Consider the following 25,281-nt stretch of genomic DNA (forward strand, 5'->3'; position numbering starts at 1 on the left):
CTAATTTTAATTATTGTTGAACCCCGTGACCTGAGGGTGGGGAAATGGCTCCGACATAAGAAAGAAATAGGCAAAAGTAAGGTCTTAGAAAAAGTGGAGGCCAAAATCAAAGCTGTACTGACCTGAATGGAAAGCCCTTACATCAAGCTTTCTATCCAGCTACAGAGAGACATCATACTTAAGGGGCTACGGGAGTTCCATAGATGGCATTCCCTGAACCAAGGAGGCATTGACCAAGGCAATCCGACTAAAACCCTGGGATGGAGAGCAGGGAAATCCCAGGTGATCTCAGCTGCCTTTGTGGGGTATATGGTAGTTGATAGTCACTCCAGTATCTCAGGCCTAGATTATTAAGAGCTTTATATACCATCGGTAAATCCTTGAAGGCTCACTAAAAGGTAGTGAGCGGAGGTTACTCACTAATCCACTGTCCTTGTACCAAGAAGCAAACAGTTGACATTTCTGGGTCAATTTCAAGGTAAGCTCAAGTAAGGGGGTATTACAAATAAAAGGTATGAATGACCACAGCAGCATTCATGTTTAACGGAGAAGGGGAGATTTTCAAGAGAAGCTAGACATGGTAATAGCTACTTTGCAGCGCCTGCTTTAACATGGCCTTCCATGCTAAATAATCAATCCAGACTATATCCCCTCCATCAGCAGCAAACCCAGCATCTTCTAATTGGCCAGAACTCGCACAAAATTATATTACTCAGCCTCATTTAGTTTGCTTGGTCCCACCAAACATGAGATGGACCTCAAAAAGGGGAAAACAGTCTGACAGTAATGCAGGACAGACTGTGCATATTTCTTATCCTGTTCTGATATTGTTATCATGGAGGGGAACCAGAGGAGAAGGCAGCCCCTTTCTAATCTGATTGAACTTCTCAACAAAGACTGAAGACAAAAGCACCACAATAAGTGATTATTAAAATGTTTCTTTAATTTTTGCTTTTATTTTGATTTGAAAAGTCCCAGAAGCCAGCCTTTTTAATAAGTACGCAAGTGGTAACAATTAGTATCTTCTAAGTTCCCTGGCACAGTTGTCCAACAGACGATAATAGAAAGAAAAAATGGCCAATGTGCAGCCTGCAGGGCAAATTTGGCCCACAGAATTCTGTTGTGTGGCCCATAAAAACTTTAGGAGCCAGCATGGAGTGCTTCACCTTAATCAGAGTGGCAGGAGTCTGCTCTATTTTATGCAAATAGACATAGCCTTCCCCCTCCTTCTTGTGCCGCTCCAGCAGATAAAGTTTGGAGACCCCTTGGTCTGAGAGTGATGTTCAGTTTATATGTATTAGAAGTTTTCGTCTGAGTAGTTAATTGTAGATAAAATACTCTTGCTAAGCATTAGTAACAACAGAATATTATTTGGGAGTCTTAATGAACCAGGAAGGGACTATTGTTGCTCATATTGGGTCTCTGTGAGAGGAAGTGGAGCACTACAATCCATCTTTTTTGTATGACTAGGTTATTTTGTCTTTACATCTTAAATATTTTGCTACAGAATCTTCATACTGCTTTCTCTGGATAACAATCCAGATGTAAAGTGTTGCTGGTTGTTGTTGGTTTTTCTTACCAGTGTGCCACATTCCTCTGTCCCCCTTCAGTTTTCAGCCCATATTTTCTCATACATACTCCCACTGAACCCAAGAGGAGTTGAGTAAACTGAGCAAGGACAAGGATTTGGCCAAGTTGTAATAATATGCTTACATCATCTAACTGTTTCCCTGTCTGCTTGGGAAAGGTAGTATTCAGCATTACTCCTGATGATTTTGGTGTATGTTACAACTCTTGGCTCTTTGAGCAGGAGCTGAAAATTATATACTCTTTCTGCATAGTTTACAGTAAGTCTTTTGTTGTTTGTGATGCAGTATTGTTTCTGGAGTTTGGAATGTACTGTATGAATCTCTTATTTAGAAGCAAAATAAAAATATTTAAGGTTTCAGAGTAGCAGCCGTGTTAGTCTGTATTCGCAAAAAGAATATTTTGAAAAAGAAAAGGAGTAGTAGTGGCACCTTAGAGTTGGCCACCTAACCAATTTATTTGAGCATAAGCTTTCGTGAGCTACTGCTCACTTCATCGGATGCATTCAGTGGAAAATACAGTGAGGAGATTTATATACACACAGAACATGAAAAATGGGTGTTATCATACACACTGTAAGGAGAGTGATCACTTAAGAGTGATCACTTAGCTATTACGAGCAGGAGAGTGGGAGGGGGGAGAAAACCTTTTGTAGCGATAATCAAGGTGGGCCATTTCCAGCAGTTAACAGGAACGTCCGAGGAGCGGAGCGGGGGGAAATAAACATGGGGAAATAGTTTTACTTTGTGTAATGACACATCCATTCCCAGTCTCTATTCAAGCCTAAGTTAATTTTATCCAGTTTGCAAATTAATTCCAATTCAGCAGTCTCTCGTTGGAGTCTGTTTTTGAAGTCTTTTTGTTTTAATATTGCGACCTTTAGGTCTGAGATCGAGTGACCAGAGAGATTGAAGTGTTCTCCAACTGGTTTATGAATATTTAAGTCTCACTCCCTGAGGTGGAAGGGTTTTCTGGGCTACTCCCTCATCCACTTGTGGGAGTGCCACATATTGTTCAACAGGGACTTCTCTGGCTGGCCTCAGGAGTTTCTGAATAGTCTTTCTTTAATTAAAAAAACAAACAAACAACAAACAAGCAACACTACAGTATTCTTCAGTTATGACTTAGAACACTATGTGAGCAATAGTGCTAATCTAATCTGATCTGGCTATAGAATATAGTTTATTCATACGCGCACACACACTATCAAATAAGGAGAGACTTAGGGCTTGTCTACACTTACCAGGGGATCGACGCACCGCGATCGATGCATCAGTGGTCGATTTAGTGGATCTAATGAAGACCCGCTAAATCGACCACAGATCGCTCTCCTGTCGACTCCTGTACTCCACCTGAATGAGAAGCACAAGGGGAGTCGACAGGAGAGCGTCTCCTGTCGACATAGCGTAGTGTGGACGCTGTGGTAAGTAGATCTAAGTACATTGACTTCAGCTACATTATTCATGTAGCTGAAGCTGAGTAACTTAGCTCGATCTCCCCTCGTTAGTGTAGACAAGGCCTTAGAAACTCTTCAGATCATTTGGAAGAGTCACTGTTGAACAATGAATGGCGTTTGTGTGTACATATATACATGTGTGCATATGTGTTTTTATTTGTAATATGGATGATATAGTTACCTTAGACTATTTTGCACTATGAGGAGTGAAAAAACAAAGGCAAAATGAGGTGGACTGGGTATTCAGCAAGGATTCAGTGGAACACCTGCAGGGGAGATACTATTAAAGACACATGAAACCAACAGTGGTGCATTTGAGAACCAAGTCTGCTTTTTTTCAATGGGGTACTCAGTTATTCACAGTGAGCTTTTCCCTTTCTTTAAAAATAGAAAGGTAATATGTTAAAATCTGTAAATAACCAGAACAATCAAGTAGAATTACAAATGGTTAACTCTCACAAATAACTATTAATTAATGCCTAGTTGCCTTGAGGTAATAATGAACCCAGTTATCCACTTTTTGTTCAGTGAAAACCAGGTGATATATTAGAAGGCTGCAAACAGAGGTGCCCTTTGCTTGATTCTTAGAGAGAGAAACTCACTAATTTTTTGCCTGAACAATGTGTGTGGTGATTGAAGTACCCTCTCATCCCCACTAGAGGGGGGTTCCTCCCATGCTGGGCTGTAATGCTTTTTCAGAAAAGAAGTATGGGGAAATCTCACATGACTCTGTATGTTGCTTGAATATTATACAGAATTTATCCTACACCTACAGTGTCTGCAGTCCCTCATCTCTGATAGATCCTAAATAAATCTTTGTACAAAGAGGTGAAAAATAAACCGAATAGAGTATAACATGAGTTTTAAAAATGCAATACTAACGAAGAATTCAGACTGATACTTTATTGGACTGTCTTCAAGTTGAAATAAAATATTATATCACAGAATTGGTTTAAAAGTCTAAGATCTAAGAGCGTGACAGTGCCTCTTTGATCCTTGCTGGAAAAATAGAAGTGACATTATCAGGGCTATTCCAGTAACGTTTGTAATTAGAATTTCCAACCAGTGTGATAGCTACATTCTGAGGTTTTGAACTGTGTTTGTAAGATTTTTATATAGGAAATATTTCCATTTGTAAAGAGAAAGTACAGTATAACATTTTAAACTTGCTTTTATTGTTTGGGGTGTCACAATTTGTTGCCATCTTTGGTTCCATGATTTGTAGGGGAAAGTGAAACTGGAATCGATGTTTTGTAAATGTATATTTTGAAACTGTGACATCAAGAACATTCTATTTTTCCCTTAAAGGGAAAGGGGAGAGAGAGAGGGGTTATACTTTAAATATCATTTTGGGGAAGAGCCATATGCATTGTAAGGGTCTGAGCATGATGCTTAGTTCTAATCCTGCATCTAATACTTAGTCCTTGTGTAGCCTTGGGCATCAGTCAGTTAACTCTGTGTATCAGTTTCCTCAAACTGTACTATGGATATTTAGCAATCTCACCAGAATTGATTATTTAGTATTTATAAAGCCCATTGAGTATTAAGTGCTCACAATTATCATTATTAGATTGATTTTATTTATGTAGATTTTTCTTACTCTGTTCCCGTCTGTTTCACATCCCTCTCAGGATCCCATTTGGGAGCCTGTCAGTGCCGTTCCTTAATCAGCTGGACAGGTTATGGTTGAGGAGTATGTCGCGCATGCTCTCTTCTCCATCCTAGGGTCCATTAGAGCGCCCTCTCCCTTTTTTATGTACAGAATGAATAGAGGTTATATGTTGTTAGATCATGACACAAATATGTTAAAGTGCTGCCATTGTTGTTAGTTTGTCAGCCTTTCCATTATAAAATGTCTTTTTCAGAGGTTTATAACTCAGGCATTAAAATTTGCTCGAGGCTGAAACTTGCCATTCATTTCTTTTCTTGATTTGCTTGAAATCCTTCTTTCCTTTTTTAAGTTAAACTGTAGATTAGATACATTAGTTCTAGTTATACTAGTTGTATAAATTATAATGCGTTATTAGCATTTTAAAATAAAATGTAAATCAAAGGAAGGAAGTGTTTTCTACTGTTTAAAGCAGGCAGGGACTAAGGGTAGGAATCCGGAGTTCTGTTCCTGGCTCTGCTACTGACTTGGTGCCTGACCATGGGCAGATCACTTAACCTTTCTGTGTCTCCTTTCCCTATATGTAAAATGGGATGAGGACACTTCCCAACCTCAGAAGGGTATTGTGGGCTTAATTAATTAGAATTTATAAGAGCACTTTGAGATTCTCAGTGTAGAAGTGCTGAAATGTGAAATATTTACAAGAAGCCGACATTTTCAATGGAAAATCAGATACTGTGCCTGTTTTTCCATTCTCTCAGCTCTCTCAGTCCAGATTAATAGGTTACCAACTCCTAGACCTGTAAGCTGCAAGGCAACCAATAAGTAATTTCACTTTTGGCCCTTAACAAGCCTGTGTCCCTTGAGCTCCCAAACTTTGCAGTCAGGCAGAAACAGTCTTTGCCGGGTGAGATCTTATTCTCTCAATTCCAGAGTTTCAGAAGAATCTGCTCTGCCCAAGACAGGACAGGGGTCTATAAGTGAGACTTTATACTGCCTACTTTCCAGCTGCAGTTTTTCCACTTCGTGATGATGCAAGAGTATTAGTCCTAGTGTGGAGGAGTGAAGGGGGGTAGGAGTTTAGATCATTCTGGTCTGCTGTGTCAGATAATTACCCTGCCGGGTGATTCTGAATGTTCACAGGAAACTTCTTCCTGTGACTCAACATCCATGGGAAAACATGGTTCCAGCTGTATTACAGTAAAGTGTGGGGCACTGAAAAATTGTGGTCTGCCCTCCTGGCATGGCTTAGGCAGGTAACCTTCTTTGTGTCAGGTGTAGGTCTTAAAGAATGATTGCGGAGCTCCCTCTTTCTTCTCTGAGGATTTCTGTGGTTGGTTGTTAGTTTGGCATGGCCAATTCCCTATCTAGGTTTCCATGTGGTAGACTACACAAGGGCCCCCACTTCCAGGATATTTGTTTGGCCTGGATTCTGGTGCTGTGCTCAGGGAAGGTTTCTGATAGGTGGCTAAATTTGAAATGATCTTTCTCCTTATAATTTCAGGTTGAAGTCTTGGCCTCGGAGGATGCTGCATTTGGACTGAAGGTGTGTAGTTTGATGCAGTTTTGTTATATAGGTCCCATCAATTTAGACTGGTGGATCCGATGTCACAGAAGAGGGTAATTTCCTACCTGAAATTTGGGAGTTCTGTGATTCAGATCCACCAGTTGAACAACTATCCCGTAGTCCTGAAACTCTGAGGATGTAACGTGGGGCTGTTTGGTGGTATTATTTCCTTTTGTTTACTCAGGGAAATTTTATTTAGGGGAGCCAAGGAGAAAAAGCAAAAGGTAGTGTTCTAGTGACTTTTAAAATTGCAGTTGACTGAATGCTGGATTTGTTCATGTTCCATAAATTTGCAACTCACAAGTCTTAACAATTAAGTACTGGTAGCCATTATCTGATTTGCAATCTGTTGGTTAACTCATTTGTTCATGGCCCTTATTCACAATGCACCCCAAGCAGAAAGCAGTTTATTCAGCAGCTGTGTTCAATTGTAAGTGTATCCATGGCATACTGCATACATGTTCCAGAGAACACTCCAGAGCTATTCTGCAAACTGGTTGGGGTGCATCCTAGCGCTTATTGGTCGATGTACCTTATGGTGTTGATCACAGTTCCTAATTGAATGCTAGTAGCAGATGATTTTAGGCAAGGCAGATTGTGTGTAGGCTATAGCCAGCTAGCTGAGAAGAGAGAATAGATAAGGGAGGGGGAAGAGATTGTAGGAACATTAGGGTAAATCATGACAATGAAGAGTCCCCTGCTGCTGAAAGCCCACATGCTGTGATACCACTGCAGGTGAGAAAATAGCAGTGATATTACTACGAAAGTGAAACAATCAAGAGAAGATGAAATAACTTCTGCAAGTTTATAAGGAATACCATAAACAAAATTAGCCCAACAACAACAAAGAAATCCTAAATTTTAACACTTTAAAAGCATCTAAACGTTTATGATAATATGACTTATGGTTATGTCTTTGTTGCATGTTTTTGTGTTGTGATAGCTGATAAAATTATTAAAAAATAAATAGTGCTACTCCAGTATTATATGAAGTATTTAACATCTGGTAGTCAGCAGCATTTTTTATTTAATACTCAGCATGCATACAGAATATTCATTGAATATTTAATAAACCTGGAGGGTCAACTCTTGTGAACTCATCTCCATAATCCTTCATACTAGCTGGGTAAACAGAAGTATTACTGAAGATTACTGTAGCAATAGCTCTCACAGCCTAACCCACTGTGGAAAAGGCTATGCTATTGTTTTATGGCCTAACTTGCAGGTTGGTTTCAGTCTTAAAATCAACTTCATAGAGATCACAGTTTGAAGCTCCTTTTTACATCAGTAATTTTAATGATTTCTCATAATCTTTTGGATTTTATAAGTCTGAATCCATACAACTGTCGCTTCTAGTATCACCTACTAGAGACATGAGTGGGGTCTTTCTATAAGATTTTATAAGCCCAAGAGGCTTTTTTCCCCCTTCCTTCAGAAAGTAGCTTTACTAATAGAATGTCCATGTCTAGAGAAGGAATACCATGGGCTATCTTTTATGTATGTATGTGTGTGTGTGTGTGTGTGTTTGGGAGATGAATAGCCCTTGGTATTTATATCTATATAAAATACCAAGGGCTATTCATTTATACACACAAAGAGAGAGAGAGAATAAAACAGATACGCTCAAGTTTAGTGAATCCAACATTTGGCTAATTGGCTTAACATTTTTTCTTACACCTGTTTCCACAGTCTACATAACTCTTTTCTTTCCCCTTAAAACTAAGTGCTTCCCTTTCCTTTTGTCTGAATGCAAAATAAATGTCCCGCAGACCAGTGCTAACGAGCAACACTATGCTAACAAACCTGTGTGTGTGCCCATAGTCAATGAGAATAAGCACAGTTTGTGAGGAGAAACAATTTCAGATTCAAGATTCCCAACAATGATTCTGAATAGCAAATAAAAGTAACTCTAATGTTATGAAAAACAGTTTCTGTGGATTTGACTAATTCGCAGATAGAGGATGACTTGGATGAAAAGGCTTAAAATCAGAGCTTGCATGATGGTATCAGCTGGGATTACCAATTTTTAGGCTGCATTTCCTTATAGGTTTAAATCGGGCTTTCTAGGGGATGGATTTTCAACTGCAGATACAATAAGTGCTTCACATTTGGAGGCACCAACAGGCTTTCACATGTATAAGTGTATGCGGATGAAGTGGGTGCTGGTGTATTTTTGTGTGGGTTCATCCATTGCACCTGTTGCTGAAAGTTTGTCTGTTGGTCTTACTGTTATTGAAAGGCTTTTATAGCTGTATTTCCTTTAGATTTGTTGGAATAAAAAAGAGAAAACTAAATTACTAAAAGAAAGAGTTCCTAGTAATATGCTTTTGTTTTAAATTCTGCCTATGTATTCCATTTAGTAAACACATAACCTGGCAATGTTTAGAAATGTGTAACTTTCCCAAGAAAACACATACTGGGGGAATTAACAAAACACTGTTTCTTTACAACATTTGTGCTCTGTCAGGTGAAGGCCTAGTGCAGGGGTGGCCAACTTGTGGCTTTGGAGCCACATGCGGCTCTTCAGAAGTTAATATGCGGCTTCTTGTATAGGAACCAACTCCGGGGCTGGAGCTACAGGCGCCAACTTTCCAATGTGCCGGGGGCTGCTCACTGCTCAACCCCTGGCTCTGCCACAGGCCCTGCCCCAACTCCACCCCTCTCCACTCCCTCCCCTGAGCCTGCCATGCACTCGCTCCTCCCCCCTTCTCCCAGAGCCTCCTGCATGGAGCCTCCAGAGCTGATTGGGAGGTGCGGGGTGGGAGGGGGAAGCGCTCATCGGCAAGGGTGCTGGTGGGTGGGAGGCGCTGGGAGTGGTGGGGCGGTGGTGGGAGCTGATGTGGGGTTGCTGACGTATTACTGTGGCTCTTTGGCTCTTAGTACATTGGTAAATTCTGGCTCCTTCTCAGGCTCAGGTTGGCCATCCCTGGTGTAGCGAGACCATTGTTAGTTGGTAGATTTCTCCCCCCCCCCCCCCGCCATCCCCAAACCATAAAACATTTGGGTCTTTGATGATGCTAGGTATGTTTTAGAAATCTTCAGGATAATTTTGTGTAAAATCTGCACATGGTTTTGAAAAAAATAGTTGACATCTATAAATTTCCAAAAAAAAGATGATTAATTAAAAGAAAACTATTGGTCCACATTATCAACAAATTCCAGAGAGGCAAAGGAACAACTTATTAAGTTATAAACTTTCCAGATTTTGTCTTAAATATTTTATTATTACATATCTAACTGAATTGCTTTAGCACATTTTTTAAAAGAGCCTTTTTTGGTGGGCAGAGAGCATTTTTTCCCATATAGTTGTGATTGGATGTGTGTTAAGTCCCATTAAAGTAAATGGGAGATTTGCACATTGAAAGCACTGTTAGACTGATGCCTTTAGTATCACTTTGCCTTTAGTATACTTTTTTTGCTCTGCTCTAGTTCTGTGAACTCTTCCCTTTTAGGATCAAAAGTTTTTTCACTAGGGTTAATTTTAATGGAAGGGTCCAGGAAAATATTTTTTTTCTTTTGGTTCTGAGGCCTGGTCTACACTAAAAAGTTGGGTCGAACCAGCTACATCACTTGGGGGCATGAAAAGTCCACACTCCTGAGCGACAAAGTTAAGCTGACCTAGCCTGTGTAGACTGCGCTAGGTCGACACTAGAATTCTTCCATCGACCTAGTTCCTTCCTCTCGGGGAGGTGGATTAGCTATGCCAATGGGAGAACCCCTTTCTTTTTTTTTTTCAAAATAGTTGAGGTTTGCTGGTTAGATGGAAAGAGACCCCAAGCTTTATAACATGCTCTTTAAACCTCTCCTCTGAGTCGCTGGTAGAAAACAAAAACAATCAGCTGTACGTGCCAGCAGTTTTGTAGAATGGAGGAAATAACTCAACATAATTCAACGGCAGCTTCTGAACTTGTAGGAGTGGTATGTGGTTTAGTTTAGTTTCTTCTTTACATCAGATTGGGATAGCTTTTGATTAACTTTAGTATTTCAGGATTTAGCATGACATTTGTGTGTGTGCATGTTCATGTACTCGGAGAGAGTGGGAAAACAATGGGTCAGCAACACATGACCATTTATTCTGTAGGTGTTCTGGGACAGTTTGACCATGGCTGGCATATAAGAACAGCCTTACAGGGTCAGACCAATGGTCTATCGAGCCCAGGACCTGTCTTCCAACAGTGGCCAATACCAGGTGCTTCAGGGGGAATGAAGAGAAGGGGCAGTCATTGAGTGATCATCCCCCTGTCATCCACTCCCAGCTTCTGGCAAACAGAAGTTAGGGACACTCAGAGCAAGGGGCTGCATCCTTGCCATCCTGGCTAACAGTCCTTGATGGACCCATCCTCCATGAACTTATCTAATTCTTTTTTGAACCCTGTTATAGTTTTGGCCTTCACAACATCCCCTGGCAATATGTTGAGTGTACACTGTATGAAGAAATACTTCCATTTGTTTCTTTTAAACCTGCTGCCTATTAAAAAGGTACAAAAAGGTACCCCTCCCTCCACCATCCTGGCTTCCTATTCACGGGGGGGGGGGTTAGGGTGCTATTTAAACTATTCCCAAAGGAGGGTAGTCATTATCCTCTTCACTTTTCTCTCTTATGGTAGCTTTAGGTTGCAACTAGGGCTTGGGAGCCTCAATAAAGGAGCCTGCTGAGAGGATGCGTCCACAGATGCTCTGGCCCCTTCAGGGTGCATGAGTCAGAGAATTATTATTGTCGAGAGAGGCCTTCATGAGAATGGCTTCAAGGCTTAGAATGATGGTGTCACACACCCAGTCTACATGCCGTATACTGTGCATGCTATGTATTGTACAGTACATTCAGATTTGGTAGAATCTAAACTTTCATTTATTAAACAAAGAAACCCCCTATGTTTTTCATAGTTGCCAAGAAAAGCTTTCAAATGTGGAGTGAGTAAACTGATACAGTGATAGCTGCCTGTCTACAGACAGCTCAAAACAACACCTCTAAGAGGTGTTTGCTCCCCCTCTTCCATTCATCTTGTTGAACTCTAATGACAGCACTTTAAATACCAGCAGAAAATATTGCATTTCTCAGTATTTTAGTAGATATGATGGGGAAATGCATTTCAGCAGGTAGAAATAAGGACCACCAGGAATGAAATTGGAAGTTGCTGCAGGAAAGGAATAGCAAAGGGAAAAAAGTCAGATAGATACAAAGACAGGAAATGGGGAGCACAGACAGAGGAGGGAGGGGAAGGAATAGAAATAGAGGACAGAAATAGCGGTAGTCCTAAAAGATAGCTATATTGAATGATGCTAAATTTGACAGTAAGATAGTGACCAAATAATAACAACTAAGGCTGAGATTTTCAAAGCCTCCTAAGGGATGGGATTTAGATACCAAATTTTCAATAGGACATCCAAAAATCTTAGTTTCAAAAGTTACTTACTTACTACGTAAAGGCCATATCCTACCTTTCATCTTTGTACAAACCTCCAATTGATATCAGTGAGAGTTCTGCTGTGGATTGTGGGTAATTTCTAACGTGGCTCACTGACCATAGTTAAAAATGGAATTCAGCCCCCTCCCTAAAATGAGTTTGATACTCCTGCTTTAGAAGACCCTACCTTCACTCAGTTCCTGCTCTCTTCTTTCCTTCTGTCTCACTGGAGCCTTCAATATCTACAGCTACCTGACCCAAATAATATAGAGTAAAAGACTATGTACTCAGTGTCTTAGAGGAGAAGGGTGAGATCACCTCTTCCACATGTCTCAGCCTGCGAAGTGCCATTAGTACTATTTGTAGAGGCAGCCACGCAGCCTGCCTACTCTAGCTAATGCTGAGATGCAGCATTAATTTAAATAAATTTGTTAATGACAGTCCGGCACATGTCAGGAGGCATGCAACTTTGTGCAACAGGAAAAGAGACACCTACGCTTGTACAGTGGGGGAGCTCCCTCAAGAACTGGGGCTCTCTGCTTTGGTTTTGAGCTCTAATCCTGCCATTGTGAGTAGTTTTAAGAGGTGTTGTGATGTAATTGGCTTAATCATTCCTATTATGTTGTTTTGTATGAAATTAAATTAGGATTATAATTTGACATATGAAATAAATGGTAACTGGATTAGTGATTTGCAGGACAACCAGGTAAGAAAAGAAAGCCTGTCAGATTCTGTAAGTGGAATGTTTCAGAGTAGCAGCCGTGTTAGTCTGTATTCACAAAAAGAAAAGGAGGACTTGTGGCACCTTAGAGACTAACAAATTTATTTCCGCATAAGCTTTCGTGAGCTACAGCTCACTTCTTCAGATGCATGAAGTGAGCTGTAGCTCAGGAAAGCTTATGCTCAAAGAAATGTGTTAGTCTCTAAGGTGCCACAAGTCCTCCTTTTCTTTTTGTAAGTGGAATGTTTCCTAATGTTCAGAGGTAGAGCTATACAACTGCCTCCCAAGTGGCTGTGAAGTAGGAGGTAGCTCCACCTGTTCAGCTCGGGGGCGGGGGATGTATTGTTGCCTTTTGGGAGATGGAGCTGTTTTATTTCCAATGAACACATTCATCGTGGAACTGATTTTACATTTTCTCCATTAGAAGAAAAACATAGAAGATGTTTGCCTTTGATCTAGAGTTCAGCAGAATAGAGAGACAGTTCTGTTACAGAATTGTAACAAGGCTGACCTTTCTGATGAGTTGCGTCAGTGCAGTGGAGCTTTCGGCGTTGGTGGTGGAACCAACCAATCTTATGGTTTAGTGCAGGGGTCGGCAACCTGCGGCACGTGCGCCAAAGGCGGGACGCGAGCTGATTTTTAGTGGCACTCTGCTGCCAGCCAGGGTCCGAGCCGCCAGCCCCACTCAGCCCGCTGCCGGCCTGGATGGATAGAACCCAGGGCTGGCAGCGGTCTGAGCGGGGCCAGCGACCGGGACCCCGGCTGGCAGCAGCCGGTGGACAGAACCCCAGACTGGCAGCGGGCTGAGCCACTTAGCCCACTGCCAGTCCGGGGTTTCGTCAGGGGGCCCCTGTAAATGTAAAATTTATTTCTGGCACACAAAGCCTTAAACTAATGGAGACTTGGCACGCCACGTCTCAAAGGTTGCTGACCCCTGGTTTAGTGACATAGCATGAACGGATGACCTCATCTTCATAATTTTGTAACTGTAAGGATTAAGAGATACTATATGTAACTCTTTTTAAATATGCTGCTAGCATGCAGATTTTTTTAATGCTCTCATTTTTTGACATAGCATACCCAGTTTTGCAAGAGCCAAGTGAAGTGTATAAGCTAATCTGTTAGACCATTGCACTAAGGGGGGACCGTTACTTTTTCACCCCAGTATGCTTTTTTACTCCAGTTTATGTAGTTTCCTTCTTCCTCCTCCGCCCTGCAAATGCTGTGTTACTGCAGTAGCACAGCATGCACATTCCCTCTTGTAGTCTCAGATACCACGAGTTCAACTCCCTGAGGGGAATTTAGGTGGACAGTGGATCTTACACTGCAGCTATCTGATCTGATGCATGGGATACCGAGGAGAGTATTTTCAGCGGTCAGCTATGAATTTTTCCTATCATGAGTGGAGGATCCAGAAAGATATGTGTAGCAACATTCACAGTAGAGAAGTCCAGAGATATGAGACGGAGCAGGAATGACATTTGAGAATATTATAAATGTATCATCAAGATTTTAAAAAGTGTAGTAATTTGATGGGCAAAAAAAGTAATTATTTACTGGAAAGCAGGCAGAAAAGAGCAATGTAAGAAGAAGAAAAAGTAGCTGTTAATAATTCTGTCTTGCATAAGACAGCTTTCTTTTGTTGAGGCCTCTAAGCAGCCTCTGCTTCTGCCATCTGCTGGTTACTAATAACTCTTGCATTTTCAAAGCACAGTGAAATTTGCTTTAAAGCCAATTAATCCTTGTTAGAAGAGGATTTTTTTCAGTATCTGAATCAACTCTGTCTTGATATGTTGACACTTGATGTGTGCATGTGTGTGTGTGTGTATGTAGAAAAATATGGGGAAATGTGTTCCCGGTTACATGTTTGTAAACAGTGATTTTTTTGGGAATCTGGGGGTTGTGAAATGGACTGGTGGGCTCAGTCTAATTTAGAATTGATCGATGGTCATATTACCCTTCCTTGATTTCAGTAGAGATACACAGGTCTGACTGAGGATAGAATCTGGATTATACTTATACTAAATTAGTAATTTTATCTGAGTCCTTGAGATGTGACAAATATGAAGTTTATAGATACATACATTTTTCTATATAGTTGCAATAATTATATCACTAAGACTTTCGTGCCCAGGTAAGTTGCCTGCCTTGAATTAGTGGACATAAATATATGTTTTCTTTCGTTTTCTAAACTATAGTTGGAAAAAATCTCCAATAATAATAGTACTTAGCACTTTATATTTTCAAAACACTGTCCAAATAATCCTCAAATTTTCTTATGGGTTAGGTAAGTGAGAACTATCATCCTAATTTTACAGATGGGGAAACTGAGACAGATTAAGGCCAAAATGTTCAAAAGTGTGCATGACTGAAAATGACCATTGTGGTCGCTAAAAGGATTTTTTTGCCCCTCTGAGCACTTACAGCATTTTCAACACCACATTTTAGTATCACTACAGTTCCCTGAAGGTCCTTGCCCTAAGAGTGGGGAATGGGATGAGGTTTGATTGTAGGGGGCTCTTGTGAGATTTTCAAAACTGCTCAGAGGCCCCAAAAGATGCACAAAGTATTTCTGAGATAGCTGTGACTAACCACAAAGCGGAAAGTTGACGCATCTCTGGCTGGGCCTGCTCTCCATCACTCCCAACCTTCCCACATTATTCAGGACAGGCTCAAGAACGCATGAGCAAAGATATTGTGTGGTCTCAGTTTAGCCCTCTCTCCAGCTCAGTTTCCCTAAGCACGCTCTCAGGACACTGGGATAACTGAAAGCAATTGCTTTATTTTTTATTTTTGCTAAATTCCAGGATTTTGTTATATAGGCTTTCCTCTCAAGAAAACACTGATTGTAATCCAGGGTATGCTGCATGTTAAGAGAAGCATCTCCAACCATGTGGCATATGGAAGAGGTAAGACAGAGCAGAGACATCGATGCAGAAAAAATATTCGCCCTCTTCTCAGTCCCCACCCAAATCAACTCTGAGGAAGTGCACTACCTCCTTGTAGTCCTCTATCACTCAATAGTTGTCCCTTTCCTACCAGATGATTTTAGAGCCGCACAGAGCTCCACCAGAAGATAGGGAAACTGGCTGGGCTGGATCAAAAAGGAGAAAAAATAAGGCTCTGTACAGAACAGCAAGAAGCTGTACAGAATATGAGAACAACAGAACACAACAAAGGTGTTAATACAGCCTGAAAAAACAGGACCCTGAGAGTTGGTTCTTCCCTCCTCGATCTTTGTAATCAAAACTTGTTGGTGTTCACCATATTATGCTTCTGGGTGACAGTCCCAAAAATGGTTAGGGGGGAGTTCAGAGAGGAACCATGATGTCCTTTTGAGTGAGGGTTCAGCAAGTCCGGGCAGAGCATAGCCATTCTCGCATGGCACAGTTGGGCATCCTACTTTTCTTTGCCCTAAGAGACCGCCTACCAAAGCTGCCCATGATTCTATGTGTAGTCCTTATGCTCTGTGTGAGGTCTGAAATGCTTGATCATTTGATCCTAGCCCAGACTGGACAGCAGTTATCAGTGACTGCCTAGCTCTAGCACAAAATCTTCATGGATAACACAGCTCTGCTCATAATAAGCTTTGAAAACCTTAACAGAAAACCAGTCTGGGCAAAGCTGAGCAACTGCATGCCCATCTCAACATCTTTGAAAATTCCCTTCAAAGTGATTTGCCTAGTGCCATGGAGCGAGTCATTCACAGAGATGGTATTAGCACTAAACGGTCCTAAACTACCAGCCTTTTCCTTAATTCCTTAGGCCATGCTGTATCTCCGTTACACATCCACGCTCAATAGAAGAAATATGCCCATGTATAAACAAGCAAATATACACAACCTATCTCCACCTCTGATATTGTAGAATGTGCTGTTTACTTTAACATAAACATAGTACCAAATTCTGCTCTCCGATACATGTGTACAACTCCCACTGACTTTAAAGGGTATATCATATGAGATTATTTGGGGACAGAATTTGGCATGTAGTTTTCATAAATAAAATACCTGTTGTGTCTTCAGTTCAAGACAGTTTTTTCTTTTCTGGTTGTTTTGTAACTGGTTTTGTTTATATTTAATTTTTAGTGCTGGTAAAAATTGCCAGGTGAACAGCACTGGCTACTGAAATCTTTTATCCATATAACAGTAGCATGAAAGAGAGCAGTTTATTCTTCCCCACATTGCTATACTGATGTGCCTCGATCCTGACTTGAATAGAACATCTCAAGGGTGAGAAGGAAGTTCAGCTCTCTGCTGAGACACTGGAAAGGTGCAACGTGTGATACTGTTTTTTGTGATGGAGACATCTGTCCAGTGTGAATTGGACACATGTAGGCCACCACAATCCAATCATAAAAGAGTTATGACAAAAGAAAACATATACACATACTCACTGCTTTTATTGTCATTTGCCTCTGTACAACATTTGTAGTCTGTGGGATCTCATATATTTTATAGTCTCTTGTTTCCAAACTAGTTGTTTACATTTAGTGTTCTGTTAATAGTGCCCTCCCTTATTTGTAGCTGAACTACAGGCTGTTAAAATATAACCAATGCAGTTTACCTATTTTACTGTGAGTCAGTTACAATTCTGTGTGGTCCATTTGATTTACATTTGATTCATGGTGATTTTTTTTGTGCTCTTGGTGAGTATCATATTTATATTGAACCCATTCTACAATTGGAGAATAATGTTTGCTTTTTAAATACCTGGAATTTTTAAATAAGTGTTGAGGCAAGTAGTCTATGTTTTGTGTGGTTGGGTGGAGGGAGTGTTTGCAAAGTAGGCCACATTCTATTATATTCTTCCCTGTCTGGAGTAGAGCAGGTTAGACCAGTTTTTTTTTTCTTCTGTAAATTGTACTCAATTGCATAACTGATGTGTCCAGAGCTGCTCACTGAGGCAAAACACCGCACCTTGTTACAGAAAGCAGTTTCCCATTAATCTTAGGATTTAGGAATTTTTTTTTCAACTGGCATAGTTCGCTTTGTTTAAAAGAAACCTAACAGAACAAAATACTTATAAGTGACAGAAACATACATGTACTTCTTCTCATTGTCTATTTACACGCACTTCAGGATAAGATAGTAAAAGTAGGGTGTACTGCTTGAAAAATTCAGATTGCTAAAAGCAACGTGAAAACCTTTTTTAGGTGGGCAGGAATGATTTAGGATTTTCAGCTTGCCGTTTTCTGACTTGACTCAGGTGTGCAGTGGCTTAGCTCTGTGTGACGTTAGAGAACCTTTTTCTAAATTATTGCTGGCATGGCACGGTGAACTTCAAAGATGAAAAAACAACAATACTAAAACGATGGTTTAATAATATTAATAGTACATCCCTATTGCAAAAATGACCTTCTACAGTTCTGCAGTTTTCCTTACTGCATTGCTCAATTGTTATGAGGTGGTTCTTGTAAAACAAGGATTTTGTATTTATCTTCTGAATTGGGATTTGGATGGAGAATTTTATTGGGGTAGAGTTGCATTGGGATGAGTTGCATTAGCAAGCCAGTTCCTTAGCTTCTTAAATTAAATTTTCCTTATGAACAGTTAATTCTACTAGATTTAAAAAAACAAAAATTCTTTATTTTGATTGTTTTCTCTTTATTTAATGAGTGACCAAAATCAGAGATTGTTTTGATATGATTTTCATACTGTTTTGATGTTTAAAACTGTCCATATTATGAGTTCAGTATGCAAGAGCCAGTATTTGTCAATTATAAGAAATATTAGACTGTTCGACTATTAATTGCATGGTTTTACTACGATATCTGCTATACTACCTCAAGCAGAAAGCTGGAAGTCCAGTGGCTACTGTAGTGAAAACCGCCTTAGGTAATATTGGAATTTGACAAACAAAACTCAGCACTGTATTTATAGGTAGGTGGAGTTTTTGCAAGTGTGTCTTTCTCTTTCCATCCCACTTGCTGCATTTTTCTGTATCCTGACCTATCTGAATATCCTATTTGAAGCCCTTGTGAACTCACTCATGGTTATGTCTTGAGTATCATGGCAGACATGCTGGTTACATTATGATGTAAACAATATAATCTGTAGTCTAGAGGATTTATATCTTTAATCCTTGTGTAAAGGCTGTCCATTGATACAGTGATACTTTAGAAAATCATAATGACAGGTTTCAGATTAGCAGCCGTGTTAGTCTGTATTCCCAAAAAGAAAAGGAGTACTTGTGCCACCTTAGAGACTAACAGATTTATTTGAGCAAAAGCTTTCGTGAGCTACAACTCACTTCATTGGATGCAACCGCTGAAGTGAGCTGTAGCTCACGAAAGCTTATGCTCAAATAAATGTGTTAGTCTCTAAGGTGCCACAAGTACTCCTTTTCTTTTTTTAGAAAACATGCCTATGAAAGAGAGAGAGCTAGAATACTTATGTATTTCAAAAATTCAATATTTCGCTGCTATGTTTTAAGAAATGTTCCAGTTGCTGTTTAGAGAGGAAAAAACTAATTGCTCTTGTAGAACTAGGTTTCATAATGGCTGAATGGTTTGTTTGCTGTAGTACATAATATATGCTTACAAGCAACAACTTTACGTATTGTAAATGTATGTATGTATTGTTTGTGAAGTTGTGATAGTGTGCTTGTTGCTGTGCAGGACAAAGATATCAAGACAATGCTCCAAAGAGCACAGAAGAGCCCAAAGGAAGGAGTTACTTTAGATAAAGCTTTTTTGGTTTTTAAATATATTTTTTCTATAGTTCACCTTGCAGAAAGGGGTCTTTGAAAGGAGGGATTTGAAAGCATGATGGGATTGGGAGGTCATTCCCTGGATCAGGAGCAGCATGGAAGAATGAATGAAGACAGGAAGGAGAAGGAAATTAAGGGGGCAATGAAGCTGTCATCACTGACAGAGTGAAGGGGACTAAGGGGAGCATGATACAATGAGATTCTGCCTGTAGCCTGGGTGTTGAAGGTGAAAACTAGAAGTTTAAACTTGATACAGTGGGCAAGGGGAAGCTAATGGAGCATTGTACGTACATATGTGTGTATATAAAAATTCAAATTGGCCGACATATTCTGTTGAATGGTACACTGTGGTGTACAATTTTGCGTGGTATGTTGCAGTGGTTGGAATACTAGATAGAACCAAAAAGTATAAAATACTGAGTCTGCTGTAAACCCACAGAGGAAATTTCAATGTCAGGCTGAAATTCCAATCTTATCCCACCCCTCTGTACTTAGATAATTTACCTCATGTGTTAAGAAGAATCTCTCACTTTATAGAAACTGCTACTGTTTAGAGCCTATCCATGTTATTGTGAAAATAGATGTTCAGTAGATGTATAGTTTGTGTTAAAAATGCACACTAAAAATCCTTCTGAAAAACTGTGACTCTGTATGCTCAATAGGCACATGTAAGCCAACATGTCTATTGGTGGTTCTCTCCTACCCAAAATACACAGATAGGTTCACAGACATAGGAGATATAAGAAAAACTATACTATTTTAAGGGCTAATTGCATAGGGCCAGTTTCTGAAGTCCTCACTCACTAAGCCATTGTGGTAAAATAAAAAGTGCTGTCTACACTAGGAAATTAGTTTGGTATAACTGCATTACTCAGGGTGTGAAAACCTACACCCCAAGTGATGCCATTAAACCAGCCTAATCCTTGGTGTAGAGAGTGGTAGGTTGACAGGAGAATTCTCTTGAAAACCTAGATACCGCTTCTTAGGGAGGTGAAATATGTCCCCTTCCATTGGTATACGTAGTGTCTTCACTGAAGTGCTAGAGTGGTGCAGGTGTAGCAGTTAGGTGTAGACTTGTAGTATCTCTCATGGAGTAAGATGATATTCAGTGTAACAATGGCAGAATCTGGCCCTTAATTAAATTTACTGTATTTTAAACTTCAGATTAATCATAGAGGATTTTTTAAATGGCGTCAAAATATCAAATGTTAAAAATATGCTATTTTGCAGATGTGCAATATTAAAATAATTTTTACGAATGTTTGAAATTCCATGGAAAGTAATTCACTTCAGTGCTGGGATTGAGAGTATCCCCAGTTTCAGCTTGGAGTGAATCTATAAGCTTACTTATAAACAACTAAAAATAGGAGTTTATAAAGGAAATGCTGGCCTTCCCCAGCCTCCACTAGAATTGTGTGAATGCACTGCTATGGTGTGATACAGTGTGATGTAGTCTGATAGGTATAAAGGACTGGTTGATTTAAGATGGATTTTTTTCTAGGGCTTTAAGTTATAAAGTGTTTTTCAGATGGTACAATAATAATAAAAAAAGGCTGGCATGTACCTGTGATGTATTTGATTCCTCCCTGCAGTGACTCATTGTGGATCTCTCTCAGCTAAGTGCTTGTTCCTTGTGATCAGAGGAAAATGCTACACACCTTCTGCTTCGTGCCTATTAAATTCAAGTTTCTACTACAGGCAGTGTTACACAGCTATCTTTGAATTTAAAAAAATTCAAGCACAGTAGCTGAAGTGGAAATTAAAAAAGCCACTTTGCTTTCCCATACATCTACAGTAGGTTTTTAATATATTTGTTTCAGTGCTCCCCTCCCTCCATGCCCACACGTGTTCCTTCCTTCCCATTCAGAGTGCCCCTCTCTGGTGCCTATTGAAGTTGGTGAGCCATAATGCCAGCTGCAGTTTTCCTTCCAGTACAGCCTAACTGGTGTCAGCCAGTCTTTTAAATATCTTGCATAGGTTCAATCATTTGAAACCCATATCTCTAGGTTCTCTATGACTCTTTCTTTTTCTCTTTCCTCTATTGGGAAATAGCCCAGAGAACAGACCATGTGTCTTGTGTGCCCTGAGACATGAAAAGCGTGTGATTCTCCAGATACAACATAGCAAGCCCTTCCTATTCAGCAACATGCTTAAGCACAAGTGTCATTTTAGGCACATGATTAAACTCATTGACTCTGGTGGGACTTAAGCGTGCATTTAAATGCTTTGCTGAATTGGTGCTTCTGTTCCCAACTGTACCACTGCTTTCCTCAAATTCAGCTTTTTATTTGAACTAGTTTTTTAATTGTGTTTTTCCTAAAAAAAAATAAAAAAAAAAATAAAGAGACCCAAAATTAAACATTTTGTTTAGTAAAACAGTCATGAGTGAACCCGGTGGGGAAAACCAACAGAACCAAGGCTCGTCCTCAGTGAGCAACCTTGTTAAGTGATCCCCAAGCCTGAACTAGAAACAGTAAAATTTAATTAACTTGAAAATTTCAAGTGAAATCTCGTTGGGTGTGAATTGAAAGAGTATTGTGCTTGCAAGCAGGCTGTATTGAATAGGAATTGGAAGACTTTTCTGCCCATCTTTTCTCTGTTCTTAGAATCATAGAATCATAGAATATCAGGGTTGGAAGGGACCCCTGAAGGTCATCTAGTCCAACCCCCTGCTCGAAGCAGGACCAATTCCCAGTTAAATCATCCCAGCCAGGGCTTTGTCAAGCCTGACCTTAAAAACCTCTAAGGAAGGAGATTCTACCACCTCCCTAGGTAACGCATTCCAGTGTTTCACCACCCTCTTAGTGAAAAAGTTTTTCCTAATATCCAATCTAAACCTCCCCCACTGCAACTTGAGACCATTACTCCTCGTTCTGTCATCTGCTACCATTGAGAACAGTCTAGAGCCATCCTCTTTGGAACCCCCTTTCAGGTAGTTGAAAGCAGCTATCAAATCCCCCCTCATTCTTCTCTTCTGCAGGCTAAACAAGCCCAGCTCCCTCAGCCTCTCCTCATAAGTCATGTGTTCTAGACCCCTAATAATTTTTGTTGCCCTTCGCTGGACTCTCTCCAATTTATCCACATCCTTCTTGTAGTGTGGGGCCCAAAACTGGACACAGTACTCCAGATGAGGCCTCACCAATGTCGAATAGAGGGGAACGATCACGTCCCTCGATCTGCTCGCTATGCCCCTACTTATACATCCCAAAATGCCATTGGCCTTCTTGGCAACAAGGGCACACTGCTGACTCATATCCAGCTTCTCGTCCACTGTCACCCCTAGGTCCTTTTCCGCAGAACTGCTGCCTAGCCATTCGGTCCCTAGTCTGTAGCAGTGCATTGGGTTCTTCCGTCCTAAGTGCAGGACCCTGCACTTATCCTTATTGAACCTCATCAGATTTCTTTTGGCCCAATCCTCCAATTTGTCTAGGTCCTTCTGTATCCTATCCCTCCCCTCCAGCGTATCTACCACTCCTCCCAGTTTAGTATCATCCGCAAATTTGCTGAGAGTGCAATCCACACCATCCTCCAGATCATTTATGAAGATATTGAACAAAACCGGCCCCAGGACCGACCCTTGGGGCACTCCACTTGATACCGGCTGCCAACTAGACATGGATCACTACCCGTTGAGCCCGTCTCTTCATCCTTTTTTTTTCTCCTCTGCTGTGCTGTGAGTAGACTATCACTTTGAGTCAACAGTTTAGGTTCTGCATGTTTAATGAAGGCCAGGGCTCAGCTCAGTACAGCCCTTCCCTTTACTCTAACAGAATTTACATAAAATAGACCTTAGAATGGGCATTGAGAAGAGGCAGAGCATGAAATCAGCAGGTGTGAGGGTGTGCAAATTACAGCCTTTTTAAAAACAAAACAAAAGGTCGTCTTCTCATGTTCATCAATCCTCATAATGCTGGGTACATTTTTGTTCTTTGGAAGATATAAAATATAACAACGGAGAGGGGGAATTTGGGGGGTTGGGTGGGGTGGAAAAGGGAGGATAGTAATTATTAATCAATACGTTATTTTCTACTAACTATCTATATGACCTTAATTGCCATAGAATGCTATCTGAGCACCACAGTTTAATAAACTTGTTGTTATTCCTGATTCATATATAGAAATACACTACTGCTTTATTTCATATCCTGCATTCGTCTAAACTGTGAGAATTCTGTATTTCATGCCCCACTCATATTATTGATTGTTGTAGAATAGGAAAGGGAGCTACTTCCACAGTTTAAAAGAAACTGTTAGAAGATAAGGCCAGAACCTGCTCTGGTATGGTGTATGACTGCAGTCCTTGTACCTCCTCCAATCCTAGTCTGATTTTGTGATGCTGCTCAGATGTAGTTCTTGCCATCATTCTTTCAGTCATACTGCTTAGTGCAGATTTGGCTTGCTCAATAACTAATCTCATGTTCGCAGAGTAGATCACTGTGTAATTCAAAAAATCTGTTAGTGTGCTTCCATGTGCCAGTGCAGTATCAGATTGTTCAAATAATGTCAAATTCTACATTTGAGATTACAATCTGATGCAAATGACAGATCTAGAACTACAGTAGTTTTATTTCTTTATTTAACATGGCCTAAAAATTCCTGCAGCTGTAGTGGCGTAGAAATGTACCCCTTTTACTAGAGGGATGAAGAAATAGGGCAGTTGGTATGGTTATGATGATAAATAAATAATAAAATTAATTACTGTATTGGGTTGCCAGCATTTTCAGAGACAAATTTTAACCAATTCCTACTTGCTTATGTGAAAACGATATTTATGCAGATACCATTTTAATATTTAGTTTGCCTTCTCTGCTTAACTTAGGCACAGTTTTGAAACTGGGTGTTAGTTGCATACCTTATAATGTTTAGCTAAAGAGGTCCTTTTCAGGTCTGTGCACTAAATCCACTCTTCATGTATACAAAGTTCTCATATGCTCTCTTTTTTTTTTCCTTTTTCTCCTCATCATGCCACTCCAGTGCTGTGTTGGCTCCCAATTGTGCGAGTTTGCAAACTAGAAATATATTCTACTTTGAATTTAAAATCCATTACAAACTCTCTCTCTCAAATTTTTAGATATTTTTGTTATTTATTAATATTTAATTAATAATAGATAATTACTTGTAAAAGAGAAAAAATCCTAACTAGAATGAATGCAACCTTTGAATTGCACAATCAGTGATTCCAACAGTGGGTTCCAACAGTAACCTTATCTGGACAATATTGCACATCCTGTGTATTTTATTATATATCTTTCAAGTGAATTCACACATCTCAATCTCCTGTAGAAAGCTGTTACTCAGGCTTTGTGTGGGAAACACTGTGGGAATTGGGTGGGGAACAGACAGAATTCACTGCCACTCCAGCCGGCAGTCAGGCAGTTCAGCTCCTCCACAGCATCTAATCAAGATTTTTGGGCCATTGGGTACATATGATGACAAATGCAGTAGCCATGCCCTGTCCTCTCTCCACTGTTCTAATCTGGGGCAGAGGGAGTTAGGGAAGGACTTCAGAGAGGCCCCCTGCCTGTGTGACTGCTCCACACCCTCTCCCCCCAACCTGCTACAAAGGGACAATGCAGATCTTAATTGCCATAGATCTGGGCCTGGGTGAATTTCCCTATATATGACACAAACTGTAGCAACAAATTTAAAAATGAAACACAGGAATACAAAACTGTACCTAGATGCAACAGAGCCAAGTTTCTGTGGCTGTTGAAAGCTTAATTCGTCCAGTTCCTAACTTCTTTTAATTTTTTTTAACTGTGTGACCTTAGTGCTTTCTGACCACATATTTTGCATTTCATTCCTAATTACAGTGTTTGCTTTGTTTTAAGAAAGGAAGTGGAAAAGGTGTAAGAAAAGAGGCACCGGGGGGGGGGGGGTAGCGGAGGGGGACCTGCAAAGCTTATTTGATCTGTGAACTGTTTGTTCCATAACTATTCCATCAACTTTGCAAGGAACACATCAGAGGAGTTCTTTGAATTACCTAGTGAGCACTTAAGGAATGTCTACACGGCAGCTGAGAGCGAGCCTCCTAGCCTGGGTAGACAGTGCCTTCCTTCGTTTGACCGGTGTCACAGCTGAATGTAAGGTGGGACAGATTGTTAAGCATAAGAGCTTAACTCTTCATCATCCCTGGCTGGGATGATTTAACTGGGAATTGGTCCTGCTTCGAGCAGGGGGTTGGACTAGATGACCTTCTGGGGTCCCTTCCAACCCTGATATTCT

General features: G+C 40.4%; 1 protein-coding gene across 16 annotated transcripts in view; it reads left to right on the forward strand.

Annotated features, from left to right (window-relative positions):
• ARID1B (AT-rich interaction domain 1B) overlaps nt 1-25,281 on the forward strand; it is a 408,038-nt gene that overhangs the window by 206,073 nt on the left and 176,684 nt on the right. For 12 of the 16 annotated variants that reach the window (XM_048844164.2, XM_048844156.2, XM_048844161.2 and 9 more), the window contains one exon: nt 6,157-6,198. The exons of the other annotated variants lie outside the window; for them this stretch is intronic. In XM_048844164.2, the coding sequence (XP_048700121.2) occupies nt 6,157-6,198 (42 nt within the window). The remainder of the gene's footprint in view (nt 1-6,156; nt 6,199-25,281) is intronic. 16 annotated transcript variants of the gene reach the window in all.

Source organism: Caretta caretta, chromosome 3, assembly GCF_965140235.1.
Source record: "Caretta caretta isolate rCarCar2 chromosome 3, rCarCar1.hap1, whole genome shotgun sequence".
NCBI classification, from domain to species: domain Eukaryota; kingdom Metazoa; phylum Chordata; order Testudines; family Cheloniidae; genus Caretta; species Caretta caretta.